A 24,395-nucleotide genomic window follows, 5' to 3' on the forward strand; every position below is an offset into this window, starting at 1 on the left:
AGACCCACAGCAATGTGGTTTGACTTTTAACTGCCATCTGGACAATTCAGAATGGGTAACAAATGTTAGCCTAGTCAGTGATGCCCTGATCCCATGAATTAATTTAAAAAACAGGTTGAACAGAAATTATCTACAAACACTAAACAAATCTTACTGCCAAAGTACATCCACCATTCTTTTTCAGGCAGTGAATTTCAGATTATAACACACTGAATATAAACCTTTAACCTCCTTTCTCTTAAATTATTTTTCTGCTGCATGGAATCCTGAGATTCCTGCAGTATCTTCCAGAACCGGAAGTCATTGAAATCTACAGGACCTCTGAGAGGGAGCATTGTTCATCTGCTCACTGTTCTTTTACCTTAAACCAGTGCCTTCTGGTTAGTAACCAAAGTGAAAATGGTGAAAAGTTTCTTTTCATTTACTCAGTCAAAGCCACTTGTATTTATAGACACCCGTATTAAATCTCCCCTTAAGTTTCTCTGCTCTACAGAGAACCACCTCACTTTCTCTAGCTGCTACAAAACTCAAATTACCAATCCCCATATGTCAACTATAATTTTAACCATGAATACAGAACATCTCACAAATACCAAAATTGTTGGATGTACGAAAATGAAGTCCATCTAGTTCACCATCTGCAATCTTGCTATACTAATTGTACAGTGATAATGTTACTATTATCTAATCATGGTAATTCATCCCTAACTATTAATATACAACAGATGCAGACAACACGTGTGCAAAACCACTGGAGGTGGGGATTTTGGCAGATCCAAAGTCACCCATTTCTCCTAGACCGGTCACACTTACCAAATGTCATGTTTATATGACATATCCAAAGTTGCTATTGTCTGAAAGTAATCTATTTAATTTTTATGTGAATCGCCCAAGCTGATTTACTCCACTCCCTTAGAGGTATGTTCCACAACGTCCTCATTGAAATACTTTTAAAATTCATTTAGGGAATGAGGATGTCGCTGGCCAAGCCAGCCTCTAATGCACATCCCTTAATTATCCAGAAGGTGGTTTCAGAGTGAACCACATTGCTGTGGGTCTGGGTCACATGTACAGAGTTTCCTTCCCTGAAGGATTTTAGTGAATAGGATGAGTTTTTCCCAACAATCAACATTTGACCCTTAATTCCAGATAATTCAAATTCCACAATCTGCAGTGGCAGGATTTGTTCCCAGGCTCCTAAAACATTAGCTGGGTCTCTGGATTAATAGTCCAGTGATATGAGCACGAGGCCATAATCTCCCCTAATGTACTTCAGAGTATTAGTTTTGAATATATTCCACTTTAAGTGCAAATACGTCCTCCGGCTTTATCAATCTTGGGAAACAGAACCTTATTTGGTGTGGTCAGTCATGATTGTTATAAGGGGCTTACCATGATCCTTATAAGGGGCTTACCATGAACCTTCATGTCAAATAGATACCTGTGAGTAGAGGTATTCAAAAGTAACTGGATCATCTTGTAAAAGTACAAGTGGATCTCTTGGCAGGAAACAAACCCTGAAGAGACACCTATAATCACGGGGCTCTCGCTTCTGGACCACCTGTGACAAGGTAGAAAACATTTATATCAGGAATTAACTTCTTATTGTCACACTGTGGAAATAATCAACAAAAAAATTTCTTTAAGCTTATATTTTAAGAAGAAGCATTTTGCACTGGGTGGTGTTGTGAAACAGAGGAGGGAAGCTTCTCTGGATACATTTGTTGATATCAGCCTAGATTTCTTTTTGTTAAATGGAGGCCCAGTCCCCAAGTTCTTTAATTACTTGCAATGCAATGCTATTTTTAGCAGTCTCAATAAAACTTGTTATTTCTATGCTGAATCAATTTTCACATACATTTTGCAGTTGAACATACGAAACATAAGCATTAGGAACTGGGGAAGGCCATTTGGTCTTTCTAGCCTGCTCCACCATTCAACAAAATTATAATTAACATGTAACTTAACTTCACCCTCCTGTATTATCTCCATATCCCTTTGTTCTTTTAGAACACAAAAATCTGCCACCCTCTACCTTGAACAGGCTCGATGTCAGACCATCCTCAGCTCTCCAAATACAGTTTTCCAAAGATTCACGACTCAACTCTCTATCCCAGTCCTACTTGAGCAGCATCTTATTCTGAGGGTGTGACCCTATGTCCGAGATTCACCAGCCACGTGGGAACTTACAAAGGGGGGGAGTGACAGCCAAGGGGAAGGCTCTCAATGTGGACACGGCACCCGAAGAAGGATGGACCACCACTCTCTTTCCTCCTATCTTTTAACCAGTCTGCCTAAAGGAAGAGCTGATCCATGCCAAATATATCATGGCTTCGCCATTTAGATCAAGTTAACAATTCCAAATACCTGTTAATTTCTTTTAAAAATACAGTCTAGTTGCTGATATTGGCACTCACTCATGTACCTTCATTTTATCAGGAGCAGGTTGGAGTGGACAGGAAGGCAGTAAATTAGCCACCTGTCATATTTTATGTTACATGGGACATTAAGAACAGTCCCATAGATTTCCATTCTATCTCCTCGCATTCTTCTGAACTTCAAGAAACACTGAATTCATTTACTCAACTTTCCAACATAAGACAATCACCTCATTCTAGGAATCAGTCTGAGCCCCTCTTCTACTGTCACATCCTTCCTTCGGTAGATGGACCCAAACAGTACACAGTCGTTTAGGTGTGACCTCACCAATATCTTGGAATTGTTGTGCGAAGACTGTTTGACTCCTACATCCAATCCAATTTTTTATCCAAAGTGAACGTACAATTTGCCTTCCCAGAAAAGTGATTACCAGGAAATACCACAGGTAATGCAGAGAGACATCTTCTTCACTCCTATGTTGTCTAATATTGATCAGCATTTCTGAACCAGAATTTGATAAAACCAAGAGATGTTGCTTTGTTCAAATTCCATTTACAAAGTCTCCAAAAATAGAACTTTTCTTTAGGCTGCAGCAGATGGAACTATTTAAAATGCCAGACTTGGACAGCAGTCCAATGTTAGGTAACAAAGCCAACAGATATAGAGGCAAAACAGAAGTTGCTGGAAGAGCTCAGCAGGTCTGGCAGCATTTGTGAAGAGAAATCAGAGTTAATGTGACCCAGTGGGTCCAGTGACCCTTCCTCAGAACTGATACAGAGGATGGTTAAGGGTTTCATTCTGTAGACGTACATGTGGGTAACTTTAGTTGTCTACTTTAAAGCTCGCAAACTCTCAGGGATATCACTCCTTCATGTACACAGTCCACAGAAACCCCAACATACCTGCTCAATGATTTCATCATCATGTAAGAGATAGACCTTGGTGATACTGTATCGTTCCTTCAAAACCAGGGCAAAATGTTCAATACAACGGATGGATAACTTTGACTTCAGGGTGAGGATGATATCCTGTCAAATTGCAGAAGAAAGGGACAATAAAATTAATTTCTTATTGCCTTTCTGAATTTCCTGTTGAAGATATACGGTCTTATTACCTATCCCCAACTTTCACTCACACAATACTCTTCTTCTATTGGCTGATTCCTGGGACAAAGGGGTTGAGTTCTCAGGAACGGCTAAACAGGTTCGGCCATTATTCACTCGAGTGTAGAAGAATGAGGGGTGACCTGACTGAAACATATAGGATTCTCAGGGGACGTGAAAGGCTGGATGTTGAGAAGATGTTTCCACTTGTGGGGGAATCTCAAACTCGGGGACATAGTTACAGAATGACATGGAAAGGAATTTCTTTTCCCGGAGAAAGGTGAATAGCTGAATTCTCAATCACAAAGAGTTGTGGAGTTGAGATCCCTGAAAGTATTTAAAGAAGCACTAGGTAGATATTTAAAATATTAAGAAGTGAGCATGAAACAGGAGTTGAGGGCTGGAGCAGATCAGCCATGATCTTGCATAATGGCAGGGTAGGAGTGAGGGAGCTAAATGGCCGACTTCTCCACTTGTTCCTTATGCTCTTATGGTCTAAGAAGACTCCTAAGGCAACATGATTATAAGCATTGCAGAAATAAGAAGGAAATAGTGTTAAATCATCCCTAACATCCTGCCTTACTCACTGCCCAAGTCTGCAGTCCCTGTTCCATCCACAGTCTATATCCGCTCCTCCATTGCTGTGGGAACCCCCTGCTCGATCCAGTGTCCCAACCCCATCCTCCATCCACTCTCCCAACCCCATCCTCCATCCACTCTCCCAACCCCATCCTCCATCCACTCTCCCAGCCCCATTCTCCACCCATTCTTCGAACCCCTTCTCCACCCACTCTCCCAAACCCCCTTCCCCATCCACTCTCCCAAACCCCCTTCTCCACCCACTCTCCCAACCCCCTTCTCCACCCACTCTCCAAAACCCCTTCTCAACCCACTATCCCAACCCCCTTCTCCACCCACTCTCCCAAACCCCTTCTCCACCCACTCTCCCAAACCCCCTTCCCCACCCACTCTCCCAACCCCCTTCCCCACCCAGTCTCCCAACCCCCTTCTCCACCCACTCTCCCAATGCCCTTCTCCACTGTTCCAACCCCCTTTCCCATCCACTCTCCCAAACCCCTGTCCCCATCTACTCTCCCAATCCCCTTCTTCACCCACCCTCCCAACCCCCTTCTCCACCCACTCTCCCAACCCCCTTCTCCACCCACCCTCCCAACCCCTTTCTTCACCCACCCTCCCAACCACCTTCTCCACCCACTCTCCCAGCCCTCTTCTCCATCCACTATCCCAACCCCCTTCTCCACCCACTCTCCCAACCCCCTTCTTCACCCACCCTCCCAACCGCCTTCTTCTCCCACTCTCCCAGCCCCCTTCTCCACCCACTCTCCCAACCCCCTTCTTCACCCAACCTCCCAAACCCCTTCTTCACCCACTCTCCCAGCCCCCTTCTCCACCCACTCTCCCAACCACAATCTCTCTCCAATGTCCCAAATCCCTTCCTCATCTATTCTCCCAAACCCCTTCTCCACCCACTGTACCAACCCTCTTCTCCACCTGCTGTCCAAACCCCCTTCTCCATCCACTCACTACATCTCTTGCTCTATAAATTGTCCAAACCTATGCACCATCCACAATCCTGGTGCCTAATATATCGACTCAGAGGGCATGAAGTTCCTGTTTTTTCTCACACTGGCTTTAGGTGGTGAGTAACGTACCCCTACCCTTGGCTGTGAAGACAGTCAGAGCTAACTGGTAAGCCTGGGTGAGGTTCCTGGCCCTTCATTGGGCTCAATGCTAGTATCCTGGGTTGTCAGAAACTGCCTGCCAATCAGAGGCTAGCAGCCTTTGAGTCCTGAAGTCAGGCAAGGCCTGCTCATCATGAGATCCAGCTGCAATAACACAAGTCTTCTTTATCTTCTTGTCACAGGGTGGGAAGGCGATGGGGGATGGTCAGGGAGTTCAGAGGTAGATGCCATTTGGGGTAACTGGAGATCCCCTCCCAATCCGGCAGCGAGGTCACCCTGGTTTTCCAGGGAAACCAACCACCAGCAGGAATGTAAAGAGAGAGACGTCGAAGGTGGTCATTTGAGGCTCTTCAGTGGCCAATAATTGATTACTTAAGACCTTAGCAGATTGAATAGGTTGCCCATGGACCTTCTTGACTAGAACTAATTGGTGACCAGACTTAAAGGGTTGGGGGGGGGGGTTACCATATCTCCCAGTACCTCTGCCATTGGCAGGACAGAGCCCATTGACAGAGCAGTCGTTCTTGTTTCCCTTTCCAACATCTATTGTCTGTCCTGTTCTGTCAACGTCTAAAAGCTTTTGAAAACTTTTTTAATTGCTGGATACATTAACTTGCAAAGATGGAAAAGCATTTTCGGAGTTGACTTATTTCAGTTATCATACATGAACCTTGACAATCCTCACTGCAGAATTTGGCCTTTAGCGGATAAATGCTTTCATCCATTTTGCAGTGAATACAAGACTTTGGATATGAATTGAAAGTCAGATTAAAAATCAAGGGTTGACCGACAAGCCTACATCAATAATTTTTGTTCTATGTTTTGTTTGCTATTCTGCAGATTCGGTTGCTTTTGTATACTGTTCATGTGCATTAAAGAAAGGGACAGCATTTGGACAACACATTTTTATCACCAAAAGATGTTCCAAAGTGCTTTAATGCCAAAAAGCTACTTCTGAAACATGATCAGTATTGTACCTCAAAGTTCGCTCATTTCACAGATTACCAGATGGCTACGGTATAATCAATCTTGCTCTTTCAGTTCATAACCAAATTAAAATCTCAAAGAAATTATTGAACTATGATTCCCTTCCAACCTTCAATGTCTCCAGACTGTTAGACTTTGGATTGACATCCAGTACTGATGAGAGAAGATTTCTTCAAACTGAATACCAGAAAGACTAAAGCTATTATTTTCAAGTCCTGCCATTCTCTAGTTACCAATTCCACCTCTCTCTCAACTAGCTGAGGCTGAACCAGACTTTGCAACCTGGGTACCACATTTGACCAGAGATCTTACCACAAATCCACATCATCGCTAAGACTGCCTATATCCCACCTCAATACTATTGCCTGAATCCATCCTCGACTCATCTGTTGCTGAAACACTCGACTGCAACTTAATTATATTGAGGTCCAAATTCCTGCCCGGTGTCCCCTCTCCCACCCTTCATAGATGATAACTTATCCATAAATCTGTTGCCTCCATTTAACTTACAAGTTCCTCTTCACCCGAACCCTGTCTCTTTGGTGTACACTGACTTGACCATTATCCTTCATTTCAAAACCCTCCATTTTCTTGACCATCTTTATTTCTGTGTGTCCTCCACTCCTACCATCCTCCAAGACACCTACATTCTTCAAATTCTGGCCTCATTCAACTCCCTGACTTTAAACATTCCATCGCTGATAGCCAAGATCAGCATTTCCCTGCCTTTCCATCCCTTTCACCTCCTTTAAGACACATCTCTTTCACTAAGAGTTTTATCATTTATCCTAGTATCTCTTTATATGATTTGTGTCAATTTTGGTTTCATAAATGTCCTGTGAAACACCTGAGTAAATACACTCTATAAATGCAGATTGTTGTCATTGATGTTGTTAATAAAAATCATTTTAATATAAGGAGCAGATCAGAATACTGAGACTCTGAAATAAAAAAAATAGAAAAAGCTGGAAATAATAAACCTGTCAGACTGTATCTATGGAGAGAGAAACAAAATTAAAGTTTCAGCATTAATGAAGAGCATATTTCAGAATTAGAGAGAGTTGGAGATGTAACAGGTTCAAAATGAGTATTGCAGACAGAGAGCAGTGAGTGGTGAAAGAGAAAAAGGAAAGATCTGTGATGGAAGGCAGGAGGGATTAAATGACAAGGTGGATGATTTCACTGGGCAAAACAGGATGTTAATGAAACAAACATTGGTGATGGAGTAATAGTGAAGAAGGTTATCTCAGAGTACAATAGGATCTTGATCAGGTGGGTCAATGGGCCGAGGAATGGCAGATGGAGTTTAATTTAGATAAATGTGAGGTGCTGCATTTTGATAGGGCAAATCAGGGCAGGACTTATACACTTAATGGTAAGGTCCTGGGGAGTGCTACTGAACAAAGATACTTAGGAGTGCAAGTGCATAGTTCCTTGAAACTGGAGTTGCAGGTGCTGAAGAAGGCATTTGGCATGTTTGTCAGTGCATTGGTCAGTGCATTGAATATAGGAATTGAGAGGTCATGTTGCAACTGTACAGGAAACTGGTGAAGCCACTTAAAGAATACTACGTTCAATTCTGGTCGCCTTGCTATAAGAAATACATTCTTAAGCTTGAAAGGGTTCAGAAAATATTAAAAAGGATGTTGCCAGAGTTGGAGGGTTTGAGCTATAGGGAGAGGCTGAATAGGCTGGGGCTGTTTTCCCTGGAGCGTAGGAGGCTGAGGGGTGACCTTATAGAGGTTTATTGAAATCAGGAGGGGCATGGATAGGATGACTGGTCAAGATCGTTTTCCCGGGGTAAGGGAATCCAAAATTAGAGGGCATAGGTTTAAAGTGAGAGGGAAAAGATTTGACAGGGACCTGACAGGCAACTTTTTCACACAGAGGCTGGTGCATGTATGGAATGAGTTGCCAGAGGACGTGTTGCAGGCTGGTACAATTGCAACATTTAAAAGGCATGTGAATGGGGAGATGAATAGGAAGAGATTAGAGGGGTATGGGCCAAATGTTGACAAATGGGACAAGATCAGATTGGGATATCAGGTCAGCATGGTTGAGTTGGACCGAAGGGTCTCTTTCCGTGCTGCATGACCCCATGACTGTATGACTCTATAACAAGACAAAAGAACAAGCTAACTCATTTCAGTCAAACAGCCTGTTCCTTGAATTTGGAACCAGTCATTTATTGGATGTTTATGTCTCACTAGTGCTCCCAGAGGAGACCTCTGTTTAAAGGTAAGGTGCTTTATCTGAATGATAAATCCAAATCAATCTCGCTATTATTTATATTAATGAATGCTAGATTGCCCATAGCAACTTCCATGGTTAGATAACAAACCTGAGTCTTTACTACACATCATATTGAGTGAAATATATCCCTGGGATCACTTAGTGGCCACAGCTTGTAAAAACATTATGGCACTTGAATGGAAATGTTGATTTACAACATTCAGTGTTAACAAAGCATAAACAAAAATTGTGACAATGAAAAGTAACATTTGTAGACAGGAACGAATGGTCTAGAATTGGTTTTTAAATCAGAATTAGATTTTAGGTTTTATTGTCACGTGTACTCAAGTATAAAAGTATAGGAGTATGGTGACAAGTTACAATGCCACCACACACGGCACCACGTTAGGTACAAAGTTAGGGGCAGCACGGTGACTCAGTGGTTAGCACTGCTGCCTCACAGCGCCAGGGACTGGGTTCGATTCCAGCCTCAGGCAACTGTCTGTGTGGAGTTTGCACCTTCTCCCTGTGTTGACGTGGGTTTCCTTCGGGTGCTCTGGTTTCCTCCCACAATCCAGAGATGTGCAGGTTAGGTGAATTGTCCGTGCTAAATTGCCCACAGTGTTCAGCGATGTGTAGGTTAGGTGTATTAGTCAGGGGAAATGTAAAGTAAAAGGGTAGGGGAATGGGTCTGGATGGGATACTCTTCGGAGGGTCAGTGTGGACTTGTTGGGCCAAAGGGCCTGTTTCCACACTGCAGGGATTCTATAAAATAAAAGTTCTACCTATTACAAACTTTAGGTATTAAAATAGAGAAATAAAGAAAAAAAGCACCATCATCTCTCTCCTGCATCTTTGTCACTAATGCTACTTTAATCCATCGACAACTGAATTAAAATTTTTCACTCATTTACTGCCCTCCCCACCAAGCCCATCCCCAACACCTCCTCCCTCCCTCCTACCCCACCCCCAGTCGATGGTTAAAATTAATAGTACATTCAAAGCTGAGCAAAATCAACAAATGGGAAAATATCACAGCAAGGAACAAAGAACACTTATAGCCATCATTACCTTCACTGTTGTATTTTTCTCATATCGAAAGGCTTTGGTCTGTCCATTTTCCAAATACACCTTGAGAACACTGGGCATGAAAAGTAGTGAGTTACCCTGCGGGAATGATAAAACACAAAATTCTAGAATTATTTATGAAAACAGATAAGCAAAATAACATAATAGACTCCTCATTATCGTTGTTACAAATACTAAAATGAGGGACAGCAGAGAGAGTGTGTGTACGCATATATAAAATATATAGGTGTGGATGTATTTGTGCATCTGCATGTGTGTGTGCGTGCACATTTATGTTTCTGTGTATCTTTGTCTGTGTGTGTGTATGCATTTGTGTGTGTTTGCCTGTGTGTTTGTATGTGTCTGTGTTTGTGTGTGTCTGCATATGTGTGCCGGTGTGGGTGTTGGTATCTGTGCTTGTGTGTGTGTCTGTATCTGTGTCTGCGTATGTGCATATGTCTGTGCGTGTGTGTGTGTGTGTGTGTGTGTGTGTACCTGTTTTTGTGTTTGTGCCTAGTGATATGTACAGTTTGCCTCCAATATCCCTCCTGGAGTTTCAGATCCAATCTCTCCAGGTATTCATGAAGTTCTTGCTGTCATTTTGTTCCAAAGTTCACTCACATACACACATCCATAGAAAAGCTCAGCCAATCCTTTGGGATTAAACAATAAAAAAAACCATCACAGCCACAGGAGTTTTCTATGGTTTTGTCCGGAGACCAGGCCAAACAAAGCAACTGGTTTGGAGGGACCACACTGAAGATCAGGAATCCAGAGTGGGGTTGAGGTAGTGTGCATCTTGTGCCTAAAGTTCCCGATTTCCAGCCTTACTAAGGGCCTTGTTGTAGGTTTAGATTAGATTCCCTACAATGTGGAAACAGACTCTTCGGCCCAACCAGTCCACAACGACCCTCCGAAGAGTAACCCACCCAGACCCATCCCTCTCTGACTAATGCACCTAACACTATGGGCAATTTAGCATGGCCAATACACCTGACTTGCACATCTTCGTGACTGTGGGAGGAAACCGGAGCACCCGGAGGAACCCCACTGGGAGAACATGCAAGCTCCACACAGACAATCGACCAAGGCTGGAATCAAACCTGGGACTCTGGTGCTGTGAGGCAGCAGTGCTAACCATTGAGCCACCCTAAGTGTTGCCCTAAGTAGAGTTGGTAGATCTAATGAAGGACATACAGTTACTTCAGATTAGTGAAAGAAGGCCTCAAAATGTGGCTAGTTGGAGGGCACTAACTTTTGATCTGGGCATCCAAAAAAGTAGTGGCATAACTGAGAGTTGGCACCATGGTATGAAGTATCAGGGGATCAAATGTCCACACACGTCTGGAGCACAAACTGTTTTTAATAACCTGATGGGGAAGACACACAGGTTCCTCCCAGTTCCACATTACCTGTAGGGAGGCAGAAGTAGGAAACCACAGACCAGTTATGTGTGGCACCTTATCAAATGCTTTCCAGAAGTCCAGATATACTATATCTGCAGGACCCCCATTACCCACTTCACTTGTTACATCTTCAAAGAGCTCTAGCAAATTAAATGAATTACTCTTCATAAAGAAAATGAATTATTCTTCATCAAACCACACTAACTGTGGTGAGTTGTGTTTTACTTTACAAATGTAATACTACTTAATAATGAATTTAAACAATTTCCCAATGACAGACATTAAACTAACCATTCTGTGGTTTCCTACTTTCTATTTCCCTCCCATTTTGAACTATTGTCTTACATTAGCAATTTTCCATCCACTAGAACCTTTCCAGAATTCGGGACATTTTGGAATACTATAATTAATGTATCCACTATCCATGCTGTCACTTCCTTTAAGACTATACGGAATAGGTCATCAGATCCTGGGGACTTGTCTGCCTTTAATCCCAATACTTTGCTCAGAATTTTCTCCCTATTGATGGTGATTGCTACAAATTCTACCTTTTCTATAATCTCTGCATTACCTGTTACCATTGGGATGGTTTCAGTGTCTTCCACTGTGAAAACTGAGGTAAAAAATCGATTTAGAGTCTCTGCCATTTCTGTGCTCCCCACTATTAACTCCTCAACCTCGAAAGGGCCAACATTCATTTTAGCTACTCTCCTTTTTATATACTGATAAAATTATTTGCTGTCTGTTTTTATATTTTGAACTAGTTTTCTTTCATAATTAACCTTCGTTCTTTTTATTACTTTTGAGTCACGCTTTGCTGGTCTTTAAAAGTTTCCCAATCCTCCAGCCTGCCACTGCCCTTTACAATATGGCATGCCTTAGTTTTTGCCCTTATAGACAATAGACAATAGACAATAGATGCAGGAGTAGGCCATTCTGCCCTTCGAGCCTGCACCGCCATTCAATATGATCATGGCTGATCATTCCTAATCAGTATCCTGTTCCAGCCTTATCTCCATACCCCTTGACTCCACTATCTTTAAGAGCTCTATCCAATTCTTTCTTAAAAGAATCCAGAGACTGGGCCTCCACTGCCTTCTGGGGCAGAGCATTCCACACAGCCACCACTCTCTGGGTGAAGTAGTTTCTCCTCATCTCTGTCCTAAATGGTCTACCCCGTATTTTTAAGTTGTGTCCTCTGGTTCGGCACTCCCCCATCAACGGAAATATGTTCCCTCCTGCCAGAGTGTCCAGTCCTTTCATAAGCCTATACGTTTCAATCAGATCCCCTCTCAGTCTTCTAAACTCAAGGGTATACAAGCCCAGTCGCTTCAGTCTTTCCGTGTAAGGCAATCCTGCCATTCCAGGAATTGACCTCGTCAATTATGTTATCTTTAACTTCCTTAGTTAGCTATGGAAGCATTTATCCCTCTTATATTCTTTTCTTCCATTCTAAATATATTTTAGTTGGAGGAATTAAATATCTCCTTTAATGTTCATCAATAGTCCTACATTTTAGTTTTTCCACCTGGTCCACTAGGGCCAAATCTGTCAATTTCCCTATGTAATTAGCTTTGTTTAATTCTAGAATGCTAGTATGGGACTCAGGTTTCACTCATGCTCACCACAATCAACATTATTCAGGCCCTCAGGAAGCATAAAGCCAAAAGGCACCTAGTGTTTTATAGAAAAATACAAGTTACCCAGTCCAGAACATACTGGGAGCAAATCAGATTAATTATAATCTGGCTGAACTAGTCAGTGGGCTAAATGCCTGCGGAAGGCACAAACCTGTGTGTGGCCATTGACAATCACTTCCTCAGCAAAGCGTACTTTGACTGGGTTGCTTTTCAATCTGGCTCGCTTTTCTTCAGTAATAAATGATGACTTGGGCCCCTGTATACAAACAGAAACCATGACACTTAAACAACAGCTTTGGCGTTTTGTGTTGACAATGTGTGGCAATTGGGAAAGCCCTGCACTGATGTTTTGGGTTCCAAAAGTTTGATTGTAACCTAAAATACGAACATACAAACAAGGATTAAGAGAGTAGGCCTATGAGCCTCCTTCACTCTTCAATAAAATCATGGCTGTTCCGATTTTATTGTAGGATCCAGGCCCTTCAGCCCAACAAGTCCACACCAACTTTCCAAAGAGTAACTCACCCAGACCCATTCCCCAACCCCTGACTAATGCACCTAACCTACACACCCCTGAATACAATGGGCAATTTAGCACTACCAATTCACCTAACCTACACATCTTTGGACTGTGGGAGAAAACCGGAGCACCCAGGAGGAAACCCACGCAGACATTGGGACATTGTGCAAACTCCACGGGGTCACCCGAGGCTGGATTCCTGCATCTCCCTGATAATCTTTCAACTCCTCAGTCATCAAGAATCTGTCTATCTCTGCCTTAAAAAATATTTAAATATTCTGCATCTACTGCCTTGTGAGGAAGGGTATTCTAAAGGCCCACAACCCTTTGAGAGAAAAAGGGTTTCCTCATCTTTGTTTTAAATGGGTGCCCCCCCCATTTTAAAATAATGATCTCCAGTTCTCAGATTCTCCCACAGAGGAAACCTGAATTCTTTCAGCATTCGTTCAAGACCCCTTGAGATCTCAGATGTTTTAGTTAACTCATTTATAACTCTTCAAAACTCCACAGGATACAAGCCCATCTGGCCTAGCCTCTCCATCTAAGGCAATCCACTTATTCCAGGTATTCCTTCTCTGAACTGCTTCCGATGCGTTAACATCCTTCCATAAGTACAGTGACCAATACTTTATACAGTACTCCAGATGTGTTCTCCCCAATGCCCTGTAAAATTAATGTATAACCTCCCTACATTTGCAGTTAATTCCCCTTGCAATAAACCATTCAAATTGAGCCATGTGACCTTTTGTATCCATCTGAAAGCGGACATGGCATCTCGGTTTAATAATTCAACTCTAAAAGTGTAGTGCTTGCCTCAGTCTTGCACTGGAGCTCATCCAATATCCCCGTAATATCATGGACTTCTAGCTAGATAGAGAGAACTGGAGGTCTAGTTGATGGGTGTTGCTCCACTTTAGGATATGCTGAGATTAATGATCAAATCTTCGTTTGTATCCTGCATAAAGCTTCTTTGATTATGTAGCTTGATAACACATCACACAAGACAAATGGCCACTGAAGCATGAATCAAACCCTTCTGACGTGAGCTGGTTGAATTTGTGTCAAACTTGGACCCGTGCACAGTCTCATCAAGCCCCATCAAATGTTAATTGAACATAAAGCACCATCCTGTTCTGAGTCAGGTGGCTTTCTGCAAGCTTACTTCAAGACATCTAGTTCTCTTAATGCTAAGGAAATAGGGTCAATTGAAGTTTTCAAGACTAAGCTTGATAGAGTTTTGTTGGAATACTCAGCGACAGTGAGTAGACAGAGATGAGGTACAACTGACTGAAGGAACAGGCCAAATAGCCTGCTCCTGTTCTCGTGTCCAAGATCAAGTGCTCACTGTAGATGTCAGCATCCATCCCAGCTATAGATCCGTTATATCTGAGCTGAGAGGAATATCATGTCATTCAAACTGCCATTGCAAATGCCAGACTAAAGTATTTGGGAATGAATCTGAATCACGTCGAGTGAATCTCTTCTGGACTGCAACGAGTTGCGAAGAAACCCATAGAATCCCGACAGTGTAGACACAGGCCATTTGGCCCAACAGGTCCACACCGACCCTCCGAAGAGTATCCCACCCAGATCCATTCCCCTACCATATAACTCTACATTTCCCCTGACTAATGCACTTAACCCACACATCCCTGAACACTATGGGCAATTTAGTAATTTAATATGGAAACTTCACACAGACAGTCGCCCGAGGCTGGAATCGAACCGATGACCATGAGTAGCATTGGAAAGCTCTGCTTTTTAAAGTCGAAAGGTTGTACTTACTGAGGTATTTTGCAGTACAGTCACTGTAACAGTGTTACCACATTCCCTGCAATAAACAATTTGACAAATATTAAAACAATATGGGTCCAGTGCAGAAAAAAAAGGACGCTTGACTAAAACCTGCAAAATTAAGCTCCTGGCGCAGAATATTATTTTCTGAGATCACAGGAGATCACAGGCTTGAACTTAACACCAACACATAAGACTCATAAGAGTTGAACAGCGTGGAACCAGACCCTTTTGTCCAACTTGTCCTCACTGACCAGACATCCCAATCTGATCTAGTCCATCTATCTCACTCAGATTGTAGTTCAATGTTAAAAATAAAATTGCCACTATCTTACAAGACCCATGGGACTGCGCTCTCATTTGAGAAAGAGAGGTGACTGGTGAATTAGAATTAGGTTCATTGTCACGTGTACTCAAGTTACAAAAGTACTGGAGTGCAGTGAAAAGTGTACAATGTCACCAACACACAGTGCCATCTTAAGTACAAAATACCTAGATATAAATCTCAGGTATAAAATTAGAGAAAATAAAGAAAGAAGTTACAGAACACGACAGATATACACAGTATAAGTTAGGAAAATAAGAAATAATGAAATAAAAAGATTCACATTGCAGTCTTACTATTGTTGGGGGTGGGGGTTCAGAACTGGAGGGCATAGGTTTAGGGTGAGAGGGGAAAGATATAAAAGGGCTTGAGGAGGCAATGTTTCACGCAGAGGGTGGTGCGTGTATGGAACAAGCTACCAGAGGAAGTGGTGGAGGCTGGGACAATTACAACATTTAAAAGGCATCTGGATGGGTATATGAATAGGAAGGGTTTAGAGAGATATTGGGCTCAGCGCTGGCAAATGGTACCAGATTAGGTTCGGATATCTGATCAGCATGGATGAGTTGGACAGAAGGGTCTGTTTCTGTGCTATACATCTCCATGACTCTCTGACTCTATTAGGGCTTTCTGTAATGGTAGTGGTTTAACTTGAACCTCAGAAAAGGGGAAAGATTGAGAAGGAGAGTCCTTCATGGTAACCAATGTCTATACAAAGACATCAGCATCAGAAACATTTCTGGTAATCAATAGTACTAAAGCTCCAGTGTAAGTCCAGAGTTCAGATACAAAGGGCAGATGTCTTCCTATAAGCAGTCTCCCACAGCCCAGATTAAAGCAGAGTGAAGTCTAACAAAGACGTCAGCCTTATACATTCTGGATTTGATCCTGAACACATTAGAGATTGAAATATATCCAAAGGAGTACAAGTCATAACTCAGACCATACTTAGTTTTACATATTCGGTTCTTACAAACCCTGCCTCCAATGTTTGGCATGTATTTAAATTGGGGTTGCAGTGAGGTTTTCTACACAAGTGGGAACTCCATTCTATATATTCTGCTAAACAGTTCTTAAGATCCAGCCAGACAACACTGTTTAAGCCCAAAACCCTTGAGAACACCTTTGACAGGAAGCAAATCAAATTCAGTAAAGTTACTGAGAAATTCTTTTGTAATGATCCCCACCTTAGCACTGAATCCTAGAGCTGCAAGCATTGGAAAGGAGAAATATATTCCAACAAAAGAGACTCTGGGTTTGACAAATGCACACGCGACATACATCTTGATTTGGTTTATCATTTATGAACAATCTTTAACTTAAAATGCTTTCTTTAACTGCATTTCTGATAGAATACACTGAATTGTAAATAGTGGGACTATGGATACAATGGAGAATTCATCTTAGGTAAGCAAGCAAGAACTCAACTGTGTGGATAATAGAGTGTTCAACTGTGTGTATTTTATGGAGAAATTGGTTGTACGTGTAATGGGGTACTGGTTATTTGTGTAGGGTACACAACGGAGCATTCAATAGTACTTGAAATGGAGTTCTTGATTGTGTGTATATGGAGTATTTGACTATATGTATATTCAAGTATTTGACTGTATGTGTAACCTGACAGTGCATATATCAAAGAAAGAGAAAGTGAGGACTGCAGATGCTGGAGATCAGAGTCGAGAGTGTGGTGCTGGAAAAGCACAGCAGGTCAGGCAGCATCCGAGGAGCAGGGGAGTTGACGTTTCGGGAAAAAGCCCTTCAACAGGAATAAAGGATTTCTGATGAAGGGCTTTTGCCTGAAATGTCGATTCTCCTGCTCCTCGAATGCTGCTTGACCTGCTGTGCTTTTCCAGCATCACACTCTTGATGCATATCAAAGCATTCAATTGTGCATACAAGTTTGTCTTTGTATTTGAATTTTCAAATGTGTTTAAAATGGGGTATTCAATTGTGTTTGCATGTAATAGAGAACTAGGCAAGGTGTGTAATGGAATATTCAACCTTGTGTGTGAAAAATATTCAACAGTCTGTGTAATGGAATTTTCGATTGAAATGTCGACTGTGCGTGCAGTAGAATATTTGTCTCTGTGAGTAATTGAGAACTCAACTGTTTGTGTAATTCAATATATGTGATGGTTTATATTATAGAACACTATTGTGCAAGATGTCTTGGTGAGCTGCTGTAGAACTATGGAGACATATGACACTCAATTAAATCTTGTTGGTGATCTCCCTTTAGAACTGCAAACAATTTTCTACACTTTAGCTTTGTTTTATTTTCTGAGTTTGCCACCAACAACTTGCATTTATATAGCACTTTGAATGTCATAAAACTTCATAATTCAAACTTCATAGCACGTTCACCTATTGAAGAACTTAAAGACAGCCCTCAAATAAGGTCATAGAGATGTACAGCACAGAAACAGTCCCTTCAGTCCAACGTATCCATGCCGAACAGATATCCTAAATTAATCTAGTCCCGTTTGCCAGCATTTGGCCCACATCCCTCTCAACCCTTCCTATTCAGATGCCTTTTAAATGTTGCAATTGTACCAGCCTCCATCACTTCCTCTGGCAGCTCATTCCATACATGCAGCACCCTCTGCGTGAAAAGGTTGCCCCTTAGGACCCTTTTATATCTTTCCCCCTCACCCTAAACCTATGCCCTCTGGTTCTGGACGTCCCCACCCCAGGGAAAAGCCATTGGCTATTTACCCTAACCATGCCTCTCATGATTTTATAAACATCTTTCAGGTCACCCCTTAGCCTCCGATGCTCCAGAGAAAACAGCCCCAGCCTGTTCAGCCTCTCCCTGTAGCTCAGATTCTCCAACCCTGGCAACATCCTTGTAAATCTTTTCTGAAACCTTTCAAGTTTCACAACATCCTTCCGATAGGAAGGAGACGAGAATTGCACATAATATTCCAAAAGTGGCTTAACCAATGTCCTGTACAGCCACAACATGACATCCCAACTCCTATGTTCAATGCAATAAAGGAAACCATAACATCTTCTTCACTATCCTGTCTACCTGCGACTCTGGTCATTAATAATTAGCTGGTGGTAACTATTAAAACTTTACATTCAGTGAATGAGCTAAAAGGGTCCTCACCTAATAATGTTATCGATATGTTCCTGGGAAATTGTATCCAGAGGCATGTTGTTAATTTGTAAAATCTGGTCTCCTGGGAATAGCTTTCCCTCTCCAGGACCACCTAAGAAGGAAAATGAAGTCAGCATATTTTTGAATGAAGCATTGGTTGTCCCTCACAGAAAGAGGAGAAAAAGCTGAAAGTACATGGGAAGCTCATTAGCAAATGCAAAGGATAAAAAAAACACACAGAAAATTATTCATACTTTTTTTTTACAACTGCACATCTTGCTGCCTGAAGCTTGTCTCATCTCAATGAAAAGGGAATGATGCATTTCTCAGATTGTGGAGAGAGAGAGAGAGGTGGATTGTACCTGTTTGGGACTTTCTTATAGAGAACTAGGGAACACAGATAATGTCAATGGGACTAAGGATTCTTGTGTGTGTTGAATAATCACAGCGTAGAACCAGCAGACCAGCATGCAAGAAATCATAAGGAAATTGATATTGGACCAAGGACAGGAGCTCACCAAAATAACCAAAGCAAATCTGCCTGTGTGGAGTTTCTACGTTCCCCCTCCATGTCTATGTGGGTTTCCTTTGGGTGCTCCGGTTTCCTGCCAATCCAAAGATGTGCAATTTAGGTGGACTGGCCATGCTAAATTGCCCCATAGTGTGTAGGCTAGATGGGTTAACTGTGGTAAATGTGGAGGTAAGGAGATTGGGTGAGATGCTGTTCAGAGGGTTAGTGCAGACTCAATGGGCCGAATAGCCTCTATCTGCACGGTAGGGATTCAATGATGATTCTATGAAAATAATGAACAAGTTAAAGGCATGAAAGTGTGACAAATCACCCAGAGCAGAAGATTCCATGCCAGAGTTTTAAAGGAGAATTGGTGCAGACAATACATATACCCTGACTGTAACCTATCAAAGCTGAGGAACTGGTCCCATAGACTGAAAAATTACTCATGTCACTCCAACAGTTGAGAAAGGGAGAAGAACTGCATCAGAGGTCAGATCAGTTTTCCTTCGTGTGAATCCAAGGAAAGTGATGGGACCACACGGAGTACCAGGCCCTGCACTCAGAGCGTGCGCAGATCAACTGGCAGAGGTCTTCTTGGACATCTTGAACCTCTCCCTGCAGCAGGCCACTGTCCCTGACTGTTTCAAGAGGGCCAACATCATCCCTGTGTCTCAGAAGGCTCGTGCAGCATGTCTCAATGACTACCGCCCAGTGGCCCTAACTTCAATAGTCATGAAGTGCTTTGAAAAGCTGGTCATGGCATTAATCAACTCCAGCCTCCCCACTACTCTTGACCCATTCCAATTTGCCTATCGAACCAACAGATCCATGTCAGATGCCATATCACTTACCCTTCACTCCTCCCTAGAACATCTTGACACCAAGAACAGCTACGTGAGAATCCTACTCATTGACTACAGTTCAGCCTTCAACACTATTATCCCCTCGAGACTGATTACTAAACTTAGTGATCTCAGACTAAGCCCCACTCTCTGCAACTGGATCCTCAGTTTCCTGACCCACAGGCCACAATTAGTGAAGACTGGGGACAATATTTCATCCTCACTAACACTCAACACTGGAGCCCCTTAGGGTTGTGTACTCATCCCCCTACTGTACTCACTGTATACCCATGATGCGTCACCAATACCAGACTAATGCCATTTACAAGTTCGCTGATGATACCACCATAGTCAGTCGAATTTCAGATGGTGACGAAACAGACTACAGACGGGAGGTGGAGGACCTGAAAAAATGGTGCACTGAGTACAACCTAGCTCTCAATGTCGGCAAAACCAAGGAACTCATTGACTTTCGGCACAGAGTGCACATTAATAGCACAGAGGTGGAACGACTGGAGAGTGTCAAGCTCTTCGGAATGGTCATCCATAACAAGCTTTCTTGGACCCTTCATGTGGATGCACTGATTACAAAGGCCCAACAATATCTCTTCTTCCTCAGGCAGCTGAGGAAATTTGGCATGACGGTGAATACCCTTGTTATATTTTATAGGTGCGCCATTGACAGCATTCTGTCTGGATGTATCACTGCTGTACCAAACAAGATTTGGAGATGTGGTGAACTCGGCCCGGACAATCATAAAGGCCAACCTCCCATCTATAGAATCCATCTATCAGGCCCACTGTCAAGGAAAGGCCGTCAGCATTCTTAAAGATCCATCCCACCCCGGCAATGTTTTTCTACAACCTCTACCATCGGGAAGAAGGTACAGAAGCCTGAACACACGCACCAGCCAGTTTCATAACAGTTTCTACCCTCCTGTTGTTAGAATACTGAATGAACTCACAAACTCTTAACATTCGCCTGTACCTGTGTTTTTGTTTTTGCTGCTGTTTACCTATTATTTACTTATCTGTGCTACTGAACTCTGTGATCTGGCTGTATTGCTCGCAAGACAAAGCTTTCCACTGTGCCTTGGTACACGTGACAATAAATTACATTAAATTAAATTCAGAAGCCTGGTGAATTATAGCCCAAATAACCTCACATCTTGCATTGGCAAATATCTAGGCCTATCATTGAGGACAGAGTGGCTGAAGATGTAGCTAATTTTCAGCCGATCAGAGACAGTAGTAAAGGCCCTACAAATCTCTATGAACTTTTTTAAATACGTGAGGAGAGAACCTCTGGGTCCTAACGTCCACTGGTCATATCTCACCCCTTGGAAAAAATCCAGCAATTAGATGATAAGCCACTTTTATGATCTTATTGTGGGGTGGGTTCTTGAGGAAGGGGTCTCAGGAGGAGTTGGAGGCTTGGATTGGGGTGCGGATTTGAGGCCATTCCTTGCCCCCATCCCTGCCCCCATTGTCACTAGTTGGATAAAATGCAGGCTCTATTCCTTAACCTAGTTTGCAAGTTGTCATGGTTTCTCAGTTTGGAAATTAGGCACCTTTGTTGACCACCAGGGGGCAGATAATTTGGAAGGTGACGGGTTCAGGCCCTGAATTGACCATTTTGGTGGAAGTCAAGAAGGCTATCTATGGATCATTTTAATTAATTACCGAGGTGGCAGGAAGAGGGTGAGGGGCCAAGCCCATTATATCACCTTCTGACCACCTTCGGGGAAGAGAAAATTCCACTCTAAGTACTGTCACCATGGCAAATCTGACTGTGTGGGAGGAAGAGTGAGATTAGATTAGATCAGATTAGATTAGATTAGATTAGATTAGATTACTTACAGTGTGGAAACAGGCCCTTCGGCACAACAAGTCCACACCGACCCGCCGAAGCGCAACCCACCCATACCCCTACATCTACCCCTTACCTAACACTACGGGCAATTTAGCATGGCCAATTCACCTGACCTGCACATTTTTGGACTCTGGGAGGAAACCGGAGCACCCGGAGGAAACCCGCGCAGACACGGGGAGAATGTACAAACTCCACACCGAGGCGGGAATTGAACCCGTGTCTCTGGCACTGTGAGGCAGCAGTGCTATCTGCTGTGCCAACGTGCCGCCCACATTGGAACCTCCCATTCCCAGGGTATTTACCTGCAGTGACAGACCTCACACACACTGGTGTATCTTCTGAGACCATAAAGCCATAGTCCAGCAGTGGATCTTTGATAATCTTCACTGTCACCTTCAAAGGGCTGCTCAGCTGGTTTGTGTTAGCAGCTGCTCCATCGGCTGGACCTCGATTTCTTCAATCACAAAAAAAGCAAGAGTCGTATTTGTCAATCATTGTCAGTATCTTATTATTTTCCATATTATTTTCCATATTATTTAATCCACCTCGCACCCATCCTCACCACACCCCTTCAATCCCCCATCCCCCACCCCCAGCCTGGACTCTGTCAGGTTCCTGCAAAATTCTCACTCGTAGCCTCTCCCCATCGCATTGGCTTTTTGAGAGCTAGGTCATTGTAAAAGGGATTTCCTCTGCTTCTCTGTATCCACCTCAAAACTGACACACCCATCCTTTAGGACAAGAGGGACCTGCCAAATCCAGGGTGAAAAATTCCAGCAAGCTGTTTCAAGAATGTCAAAGGATCAGAAGATTCTTGGTGAGTTAATAGAATCAAAGACAGAGGCTAAGAGTCACAGAATGGCTGCCCTATCCAAACTGCAGCAAATTGGTTAGGATGAGATCAAAATGTAGTTAGTGAATAAAACCAGGAAATTTTCAGCAAGTTTGGCAGCATCTGTGGAGAAATTTTCAGGCTAGTGAGTCACTGATGCACCCATTGAGGTGAATGATCAGTCCACGGTCTAGAATGGCGGAACAGGCTCAAAGGGCTGAATGGTCTGCTCAGGCTCCAATATGCCTTCTTCAGAAGTGGATAAAGTCAGGGTGCGATTTCCCCTCCCTGGAGATGGTGAGGAAAAGGCAAATATTTGGCTGAGTTCACCCAGAGGCATACTCAGTCCCTTTCTCACCACCTCCACTCCGGGCAGGAAAATCCACGGTGGGCATCCTCAGCCCGCCAACAGGTGAAGCTTTTGAATCATCAGCTAATGGGCACTTTAGGGCCTAAGCCACTCATTGGCCTGAATACCCTCTCTCCCAGCTGGTGGGAACAGGGCGTGTTTTCTTCACAGGGAACCTCCACTTGCCTCAATCTGGGGCTAATTGGGACAGGGAGAGGTTCTCATCCCATCCCCAATAGTGTCCCCAAAATACCCACTTACTTACCCACTGGTGAAGCTGGTCATGGTGTGCCACTTGTGCTTCCACCATACTCCCTGAGCCTACAAATCTCTGATTAGCCAGTTACCTGTGGGTGGGTGGTGGGCAGGGCAAGGATTCAGTGAGCAAGCTCCTGATTGGACAAAGGAGAAGCCATTAAGTACTAAATTGATGCTCAATACAATGATTGTTCATGCTGGGTTGATAGAGGGGGCTAGTAGGTTAATGCCCCATGAAGTCACCTATGCCTGCACTTAGTACTCACCACATTAAATCCTAGCCTTAGGGATGTACCAGGTTTTAAGCAAATGCAAGGGTAGAGAGTGGAAAGAAAAACCATGGGATGGTCTGAAATGAGATTGAAGGCTGGACAATAACAAATGGGGGTTAATGGTGTTAGGCAAATGAAGTCAGAATGGAACAAATCAAGGAGCAAAACATGAATGAGGAAGAGGGATACACAATGACAACAGAGTCACTGCCACAAGATTGTCTGTTTTCCCTGGAGGCTGAGGGGTGACCTTACAGAGGTTTATAAAATCGTGAGGGTAAATAGATAAGGACTTTTCCATGGGTGGGGGAGTCCAAAACTAGAGGGCATAGGTTTAAGATGAAAGGGAAACAATTTAAAAGGGTCCTAAGGGGCACCTTTTTCACACAAAGGGTGGTGTGTGTATGGAATGAGTTGCCAGAGGAAGTGGTGGACATTGGCACAATTACAACATTGAAAAAGCATCTGGATGGGTATATGAACAGGAAGGGTTTAGAGGGGTAAGGGCCAAGTGCTGGCAAATGGGACTAAATTAGGTTATCTGGTCCTCATGGACGAGTTGGACTGAATAGTCTGTTTTCGTGTTGCCCTGACTCTATAAATGATTCCGAGATCTGAATTATTGGGTTAGACATCAAATGGCCATGGGATTTTGATCCAGTGCTGGGAAACTTTGAAAATTACAGTCCCACATATTACCTTGGAATGCCATCTTCTGGGACAGTTGTGAATTTGAAAGGCTTAGTTTTAATTTTAAAAGTTTGAGTGAATTCTCCCACCCTGATGTCATGAGAGTAATGACAAGTGTGGTGACAAAATAAGGTGAGAAAGGAAAAAAGTATAGATTTGCATCATTGCAAAAGAAGGTCTTGATTTGCCCTGCAACTTAGAAAGGTGATTTCGAAGAGGTGACGACCTTATTTCAGTGCATTTGCAGTTCATTAAAAGCCCAATTCGACCTACTTACATCACTTTTTCAAAACACCTCTCCTCTACCACGAAATGTAGACAGTGAAAATTTCCAACAGAAAGGTCAGTGCCGGTTCCTGACAACTACAACTTGGTGAAGACTCATCCTGCCATCACCCAATGCACTTCACACATCGACACAGGATGCTGACATGGCGGATTGACGCTCATTAACTTTAGCACCAGGTTACAGACTGTCGGAGACCATCATCACTCAGACTGCCAG

General features: G+C 43.0%; 1 protein-coding gene across 1 annotated transcript in view; it reads right to left on the minus strand.

Annotated features, from left to right (window-relative positions):
- Positions 1–22,955, minus strand: part of LOC140492515 (FERM and PDZ domain-containing protein 1-like) — a 43,510-nt gene extending 20,555 nt beyond the window's left edge. The window contains exons 1-8 of the mRNA XM_072591438.1: positions 22,936–22,955; positions 21,792–21,943; positions 18,270–18,372; positions 14,820–14,869; positions 12,670–12,893; positions 9,476–9,571; positions 3,282–3,407; positions 1,442–1,561 (exon numbers count right to left, since the gene is read on the minus strand). Coding sequence (XP_072447539.1) covers positions 1,442–1,561; positions 3,282–3,407; positions 9,476–9,571; positions 12,670–12,893; positions 14,820–14,869; positions 18,270–18,372; positions 21,792–21,943; positions 22,936–22,955 — 891 coding nt within the window. The remainder of the gene's footprint in view (positions 1–1,441; positions 1,562–3,281; positions 3,408–9,475; positions 9,572–12,669; positions 12,894–14,819; positions 14,870–18,269; positions 18,373–21,791; positions 21,944–22,935) is intronic.
- Between the last annotated feature and the right edge of the window lie 1,440 nt (positions 22,956–24,395).

This window comes from Chiloscyllium punctatum, chromosome 2, assembly GCF_047496795.1.
Source record: "Chiloscyllium punctatum isolate Juve2018m chromosome 2, sChiPun1.3, whole genome shotgun sequence".
Lineage (NCBI taxonomy): Eukaryota > Metazoa > Chordata > Chondrichthyes > Orectolobiformes > Hemiscylliidae > Chiloscyllium > Chiloscyllium punctatum.